General features: G+C 54.9%; 1 protein-coding gene across 2 annotated transcripts; it reads right to left on the reverse strand.

The window, feature by feature from the left end:
- Positions 1 to 589: 589 nt before the first annotated feature.
- TMEM134 (transmembrane protein 134) lies at positions 590 to 5146 on the reverse strand. 2 transcript variants are annotated; one of them, XM_081280150.1, is made up of 7 exons: positions 4895 to 5146; positions 4011 to 4075; positions 3465 to 3554; positions 3275 to 3351; positions 1202 to 1246; positions 1030 to 1083; positions 590 to 955 (listed from the first exon to the last, which is right to left on the reverse strand). In XM_081280150.1, exons 1-7 carry the CDS (start codon positions 5066 to 5068, stop codon positions 873 to 875), a joined length of 588 nt encoding a protein of 195 aa, XP_081136276.1. In that variant the 5' UTR covers positions 5069 to 5146; the 3' UTR covers positions 590 to 872. The 2 variants fall into 2 exon arrangements, with proteins under 2 accessions (XP_081136276.1, XP_081136277.1); XM_081280151.1 differs by lacking the exon at positions 3465 to 3554.
- Between the last annotated feature and the right edge of the window lie 3357 nt (positions 5147 to 8503).

Consider the following 8503-nt stretch of genomic DNA (forward strand, 5'->3'; position numbering starts at 1 on the left):
GAATGGTTGCTATGAGCTTAGATTTTTAAGGTTAAGATTGTGTTTCTTGGTTCCTAAGGTTCTGAGATGCTTTGATTTTCCAAAATTCTGGGGTAGTCTGTTTTTAGCATTCTGAGGTCTTTGATCCCGAGGCTGTCTGTCATGAGGCCCTGCTTCCCATGCCCTGTTCCCTGGTTCTCCCAACCTCTGGGGCTGGGAAGTAGGGCAATGGACCCAGGGGGCTGGGCCACTGCTGCCTCATGGCCCACATTCAGGGCTGGCTGTGGCGGCCCAGGGCCCAGAGCCCTGGAACGAGGCTAGCAGCCTCCCATACAGGTGCTGGTGCTGCCTCTCTGGGCAGACAGGGGTGGGCTGAGTCTGCTCAGGGCTGGGACCAAGGAACACTGGAACTGCCACTTCCAAGCCCAGCTTTGTCCCCAACATATTGTGACCTCAGGCAAGTCTCAGAGCATCAGGATTGTGCTGCACATCATCTGGAGGTCGGTGATTCTAGAAGCCCTTTAGTCTAGCATCAGGCCTTTTCTCAGCCTTGGTGTAAGAGGCCATGGTCAGGCTGGCGGGCTGGGCCAGGAAGAGCAACTATCCCTGCTGGAATTAATGATCCTTTTATTAGCACAAAATAACAACGACTCAACACTCCAGGGACTGAGAATAAGTTAAGGCACAAAGCAGGCAAGGGGTGGCGTTCCTAGGCCCAGGCCTGTGCGCCCCACACTTCCTGAGCAAACTCCTGGGGGTATGGGGTTGCGAGGGTCCCAGAGGACCTCTTCCCTTGAGAAGAGGCCCACAGGTCAGAGTAGCTTCCCCGCACGCGAGGCGGCGGCCCGGCCTCCCGGCCTCGAATCGCAGGCATCGACCGTCCCGCCAGCGGCTCACTTATCGAAGTAGGGCAGGTAGAAAAACTGGAAGCCCCGGTGGCCTTTGACGGCGCAGTAGATGAAGATCACGTGGTAGACTGCGGGGCGGGGCCTGTCAGTGAGATGCTCCGCCCTTCCCCGCCCCCCGCCCTGCCCCGGCGCCCGCTCGCACCTCCTGGGACCAGCAGCAGGAAGCCTGGCACGAAGAAGATGGCGCTGGAGACACCTGCGGAGGAGGCGGGCAGGCTCAGGGCGAGGGGCCCTCACTCTGCCGAAAAGGGCCCACCAAGGACCCACGGGCGCAAGGCCAGGGCTGCTGCCTTCGGGTGGGAAGGGGCGCTCACCTGGCGAGGGGGCCGCCTCCAGTCCCACGCCGACCAGGATCAGCGCTGCACACAGATAGCCGCGGGGTGAGGGCGGGACTTCCACCCCCACCCCGCAACCTGGCTCAGGCCAAGGAATGGTGTCCCCCGCCTGAGCAGATGCCCCTGGGTGGAGACCCTCCCCAGGAAGTTCACCAAGTTCTATCTTCAGAGCAGGGCACCTGGCAGGCCCTGGGGAATGTCTGTGAAATGAGTTTGGTGTGACCTGTCATTCTGCTAATACTTAGGGGACACCTCCTGCATGCATGGTACTGGGAATTCCCAGGCGAAAGGCAAATGAGGTCTCTGCCCTCATGGCCCTTCCTTAGTGAAGGGTCCAAGGAGAACCTGAAAGCTATAACCCAGGGATATGGTGGGGAAGAACAGGGCAGTGTAGGAATCCAGAGGAGTCCTGCTGGAGCCAGCCAGGGGACCAGGGAGAGGGTTCCCCAGGCAGTGACATCTAAGCTGAGCAGGGGTGGCAACAGCAATAGCAATCACAGTTAATACTTAAAGATCACTTACCAGGCTCTGCCAGCCACTGGGCTAAATGTGTTACATGCACTGCCTTATTTAACTGTCACCTTGACCAAATGAGACAGGTATAAGATGAAACTGAGGCACGGAGAGGGGAAGCAGTTGGAAGGTGGAGGCTGGCTAACTCTAGAGGCTTTGCTGTGGGCGCCATTCAGGCAGAGAGAGAATTCAGACAGGGGAATAGCACAGCAAAGGCTCAGAATTTGGAGGGAACTAGGCTTTCTAAGAGCTTCTGGTGTTTGGCAAGACTGGACAGGAAGAGCGCAGGCAGGAGGGATGGTAGGGCCTATAGCACCAGGTAGGGATACGGACTTTGGTGGAAGACAGTGCGTTTGGGGGAAGGTGGAGAGGTCATGCCTAGGTCTACTTTTCAGACCCACAGTCCTCAGTTCCCACTTAGAGGATTGACAGGAGGGCAGGGTACAGCAAGAGAGGTGGTACAGCCTGGGGCTTGAGGGCCACCATGGACTGTTGCCTGCTTTGTGTATGCACAGAAAGCCTCAAAAAGTGGTCCCCTCTCTCTCCCTGCACCCTGGCCTAGAGCTGCTGCAGGCTCCGCCCTGTTTTTCTAATTTCTTCAAGGGCCCTCTGTGGGTTGCTGGTGGCCTCCAGGCCTGGCAGTCACAGATGTGGGCTTAAATCCCAGCTCATCAACTTGCAACCTGGGCAAGGCCCTTCACCTGCCTGACCTGTGTCCTTATTTCCAAAGCTGGGATGGCAATGATGCTTGCTTTGCTAGGTTGTGGAGCGCGCGCCAGTGGCCAGTGCCATTAGTGCCCAGTGTGCAGTGGTGATGGAAAGTAGCAGCTCCCTCCTCTGCACTCAAACACCTGGAGCTGGGCCAGGCTTTCTGGCCAGGGGGCCTGGCTGGTGGGGGCTTTGACCTTCCTGGAAAAGGGAGGGAGGAGGAGCCACAGTGACTGCCACCTTCCTTATGGACCCCTTATGGCCATAAGGAATGCTGGATCCTTTCTGGGAACCCTGCCTCCTCAGCCCCGTATAATGAGAAGCCTGAGATTCAGAGACATTTGTCGGTGAGATCCGCCTGCTCTGGGCCTCAGTTTCCCCATCTGAGCAATGGGGGTGGAGAGGAGTTCTGATCAGTTCTCAGACTTCAAAGAATGGGGAGTGACAGAGCTCTGGATCAGGGTGGCAGACACTCAGCATCTCTGGCCACAGGGTCACCCATATCCCTGAGCACATTCCCTACACAAAGTTCTAGGTCCTGCTCTCTCTTTCTGTGTGACCTCTGAAAGGTAGAAAGTAAATGTGCCTTTAAGTATACCCAATAAATGGTAGCTGGTACAGGTTCCGTTTCCAGCTCTATGTGTGATTTCCTGGCTGAGTTACCAGGAGCCTGGGCCTGCCCATCACAGGCCTCAGTTCCTCACTGTAACACGGGGAGGGGTGATGGAAGCTAGCTGCCTCCTTGGATGCTGGGAGGTCCAGTGTACCAAAGGGAAGCAGAGCCTTCACGGAAGGAGGGAGGGGAGGCAGGGGCACCCTCAGGGCACTCACCTGTCCCCAGCAGCAGGAGCAGGAAGGAGGCTAGCACAACCCGGAGGTTCTTCTGGATCAAAGGATGTTTGGTCCAGCTGGACGGTAGGAGAGCAGGATGGGTATGAAAGAGGCAAAGGGTGGGGAGGAGAGAGCCAGGGCTAGGGGCTTCAGGCACTAGGGGACTGGGCTCAAGTGAGCAGGGTCTCACCTGCAGCAGGAATGGTAGGTGTGCTGGGTGCTATTGCTGATGGTGCTAAAGGACCACTGGGAGCTGCGTATAGATGTTCGGCCAGAATCCCTGCAGGTGGGGGGAAGGGGGAAACAGGGAATCCTTTGGGACAGGAGTCCTGATGAAGAGTGTGTGTGTGTGTATGGCAGGAACTAGGGCTGGCCTCTATGGGAAAGAGGATCCTGAGCAGAGATAAGGACAAGGAGGAATTCAAGGGTGGGGGTTTCTGCAGGGCTACCTGATAGGAGAAGATGGGATGAGAGGTCATGACAGGTGACCTATGGGAAAGTGGGGGTCAGACCTGTCAGATAAAGAGCCTGGTAGGGTTGGATGGGTGAGAATGCAAACTATAGGGTGACTAGCTGGACAGGGAACCCCACAAGGGGGATGGGGCTAGGAATTTTTCATAAGACTGAACACAGCAGAGCTGTGTGTAGTGGAGTGGGAGGCTGGGTAGGTCCCTGTGGACAGGAGCCAGACTCATGGGAGCTTGGGGAATGGGGTGGGTCCCCACCTGGCCCTGACCTGGTGCTGACTCCCCCATCCGGTTCAGGCGAGGCCTGGGCTCCATCCTCATCATTCTCCAGGTTCTGTTCCAGAACACAGGGTTCAGGGGGGTTGCTGGACTCAGGCCCTTCCTCACTTCTCTCTTGGAGAGAAGGCAGCCCACACAGCTGTTGGCCTGGCTGCGTGGCCGCCTAGCAGCTGCTCTCTGGCCCTCCACCCTCCCAGTAGAACGGGTTTGATGATTCACAGAAACCGAAACCCAAGTAGAAGTGGGTGGATGCTGGGGGCTTTGGGGAACAGGAGTCGGCAGAAGTCCCAGGGGCAGGGGATCTCCCAAGTTTGGGAGACAGGGTAGAGCTCTCAGGATGCTATTTCAGGGACCCATCATGGAGGCCTAGAGTTCCCGGGTTTGGGGCACAGGAATCTGGTTCAGGTAAAGGATCCAAGGGCTGTTGGAGGTTTCGGAAAATGAGGATTTCCAGTTCAGTAGGAGACAAGGGGTGGGCAAAGACAACTCCTCATGTGGGTGGGGCCTCAAGCTCTAAAGGGGTGCGGGTTCCTTTCAGATCATCCCGCCTAGGGCTCAGGTTGACGCTCCGCATATGGGCAAGGTTTCCTTGATACAGAAGGTTCCCCAAACCCCGCGGGGGAGAAGGGTCGGTCCCCAGGATGGGTGGGGACTGCGTGCGGTTCTCCACCGTGGCTGCGGGCTCTCCAGCGGGCTGGGGACCTAAATCGGAGTGGAGAGGGTCTGGACCGGGGTCTGGATCAGGCGTCACGTCCGGGGAGCGGCCTCCGCTCCGGCTGGGGCCTCTAGGTCTCGCCGGAGCTGCGTCTCTCCAGGGCTCGGCCGGGGGTCCCGACTGGCCCGGAGCAGGGGTGAGGTGGGCCGGGCCGTTCACCTGGTAGCGCAGCCGGGACTGCTTGTCCTCGTCGGCAACCTCGAACCGGGCCCGGCGCTCGAAGTGCAGCGGCCCGAAGCGGGCGACCCCGCTGGACTCGGGCCCGGGACCCGCGTCCTCCAGGGACAGCTCGAAGGCGTCATCGATGCTGAACTGGGGCCGGGCGGCGCTCATGGCCGCCTCCGGCTCAGGAGCCCTGCGCCGCCGCCATCTGCGCCTGTCAACCCCGCGTCGCCGCGGCCCCGCCCCCGCCCCCGCATAGGCCCCGCCCCGCCTCGCCCCGCCCTGAACAGGCAGGACCTACGGAGCGCCGAGTGCACTGAGGGCGGGGCCGCTTCCTGCCCGGAGCCGGGCAGGCCCGCAGCGCCGCCCAGAGGCCGCCTCGGCGAGTGACAGCCGGGCGCGATCCTGGGGCCTGACACTGGCTCCGAGGGCCTTGCATGCCCCAGCTGCCCTGGGCCCACAGGCGGCCTTTTGCATCCCATCTGGTTCCTCCAGTGCCAAGGAGCCTGGGAGCTGTTTTCCCACCTTGCTCACCACGGCCCTGAGTGGAAGGAGTGTTCTTGCTATTTTGCCGATGTGGAAACTGAGGCTGAGTTTACGTTTCTTTTACTGTCCTCCAGTCCAGTCTCCATGCAACAGCCGAAGCCATCTTTAAAAATGTATCTTTTTATCTCTGTATGTTATTCTTAAATAAAATTTATTTATTTATTTATTTATTTATATTATGGTCTGGGCATGTAGCTCAGTAGAAGAGCATATGCAGGCCATGGGGTCAATCCTGAATCCAAACCAAAACCAAAAGAATCAGAAAGAAACTTTTAAAAGTATGCTAGTCAATCTCTCCTCTTATTGTAATTGAATAAAATCTGAATGCTTGATTAGGGCACACAAAGTTCTGAATGCCTCGGTGCCTGTCCACCTCTTCCACCCTCCCCAAGTCCCCCTCTGCCCCTTCCACATCCCGGTCAGCCACACTGCGCAGGCCAAGCTCATGCCCACCTCAGAGGCTTGCACATGCTGCTCCCTGTGCCTGGCGGCACTTAACCTTGCTCCTCTCACAGCTTTTGTTATCTTCATCCTTGCTCAGTTGTCACCTCTCAGAGACTGTCCTCAACTGTGCAGTCTTTAGTCATCTTTGCATCACGTATCGAATTCCATTAATTCATTTCCCCTTGGCTTCTCATCTTCCCTCTTACCTCCCTTCCATCAGACCACAGCCAATCCTGCCTGGCCTGAATGGCACATGGCGAATCTCCTATGTGAATGTGCTTGCAATTGACAGACATGGTGTCAGCTAGCAAGCTAATTCTGCCACTTAATCTTCACATCTTTCCACTCACCGGTAACGTTTTCCATGTGCATCTCATTTGTTGCTCCTAGTGGCTTGTAGGTTACAGCACATTGAACTTCTGGGGCTTTTATCATCTGCCTCGCCCCTGTGGTGATCATACTCAGGTTGGCCTGACGTCCCCATTACACACACCGCTGACATGAACATCTTCTTTCTGCCTCTTTTTTTTTTTTAAAAAAAAAGAGAGAGTGAGAGAGAGAGAGAGAGAGAGAGAGAGAATTTTTTTAATATTTATTTTTTAGTTCTCGGCGGACACAACATCTTTGTGTTTATGTGGTGCTGAGGATCGAACCCGGGCCTCACGCATGCCAGGCGAGCGCGCTACCACTTGAGCCACATCCCCAGCCCCTTCTTTCTGCCTCTTTAGATGTGGGAGAGCTCTCCTTGGGCAGGACTCCAGGTCACAGGGTACATGCCCTTGTGATTTCTTGAAGCTGGCAGAGAGCATGGTGTTGATACACACACACACACCTGGGTGCTTCTAGTTTTCTCTTATCACCTGTTGTCATCCAGCTTCCTGGGCTGGCCAGTCTTCTGAGTTGCAAATGGTGCCTTATTGGTTCCTTCCTTCTTCCTCCTTCCTTCTCTCCCTCTGTTCTTTCTTTTTTTTCCTCTCCTCTCTCTCTTCCTGTGTGTGTGTGTGTGTGTGTGTGTGTGTGTGTGCTAGAAACTGGACCCACTGAGCTACTTTGTACTTTTTATTTTGAGACAGGGTCTTGCTAACTTGCAGAGGTGTGGACAATAGGCTGTGCCCTGCTGGAGTTACTCCTTTTTTTTTTTTTTTTTTAACTTTTGAAGTTGTAAATGGACAGAATGCCTTTATTTTATTTGTTTATTTTATGTGGTGCCAAGACTTGAACCCAGTGCCTCACACATGCTAGGTCAAGTGCTCGCCACTGAGCGACAGCCCCATCCCGGGAGTTACGCCTTGAGTAACTCCTTGCTATAACAGGCAGTGCCTAAACTAAAGTTACTCCACTTTGTAAAGCAGTAGTTTACAATATGTTGCTCCACTTTGAGTCCAAGTGCCAAGGTAGAATGACTCTACACCATATTTGTACAAGTAAAGAACCATCATCTGCCCGGCACCATCATAAAAACGCAAATTGATAAGTAACTTATTGGTGCCAATTTATCAGACAGAATCAGGAGCACCTGGACCTGTGCCCATGCCAAATCACACCAAGAACACTGAACACAGGAACTTACCAACCTCATCAGATGTGACCCCATCACCTCTGACCCATAAAAGAAGAAGCCCCCCAAGAATGGACACGGCAGCAGCCTGTTATGTTTTTAGCTATGAGGTACCCCCAAAAGCTCATGTGTGAGACAATGCGAGATGGTTTAGAGGTGAGGTGACCTAATCAGTGCCTTCATTCCCTGACAGGGATTAACTGGGTGGTGACTAGGCAGTCGGGGTGTGGCTGGAGGAGGCGGGTTCCTGGGGGTGTGCCATTGGGACTTCTGTTTTGTTGTAGTGAGGACAGCGAGCTCTCTCTCTCTGCTTCCTGGTGCCAGGTCCCCAGTGCCTAACTCTGCCACACACTTCCGCATGGTGTTCTGCCTCATCTCAGGTCCTGAGGAGTGGAGCTGGTCATCGATGGACTGAGACCTCTGAAACCGTGAGCCCCCAAATAAACTTTTCCTCCTCTAATTGTTCTTGTCAGGTCTTTTGGTCACAGCAATGGAAAAACTGACTGAAACACACCCTGACCCCATCACCTGGTCACTTGTCATGGGCCTTGCCCAGGCAGATCACCTCCTTGATGAACCTCTGTTTCTCTTGGGCTTCCTTCCGCTCAGGGTGGTTTCTCTTGCCTGTGAAGACAAGGCAGGGGCCCCCGCCCAGCTGATCTCTGCCTGGACAACTCTGTGAGCTGGTTAGTTAAAACCCTTATCTGGGGCTGGGGTTGTGGCTCAGTGGCACAGCTGCTTGCCTAGCACATGAGGCACTGGGTTCAATCCCCAGCACTGCATTAAAAAAAAGTAAACAAAATAAAGGTATAAAAAATATTTAAAAAAAACCCAACCCTTATCTGACCACCCACAGGGACTCTTTACTCTCCGCCTGTGCTCTTGGCAGAGCAGCCTCGAACCCTAAGAGACTTGAGTGTTATAGATATTAAAACTTAAGAGTGGGATCAAAGAATCAGTGATGGTCTGGTTTTTTGACTATTAGATGACCTGCAAGGACGCAGTGAACTGCCACCGCTGAAAGTGGTGTAACTTGTGAATTTATTGTATTCAATGAA

The sequence above is a fragment of the Spermophilus citellus genome (genome assembly GCF_964194105.1).
Source record: "Spermophilus citellus genome assembly, chromosome: 2".
Taxonomy (NCBI): domain Eukaryota; kingdom Metazoa; phylum Chordata; class Mammalia; order Rodentia; family Sciuridae; genus Spermophilus; species Spermophilus citellus.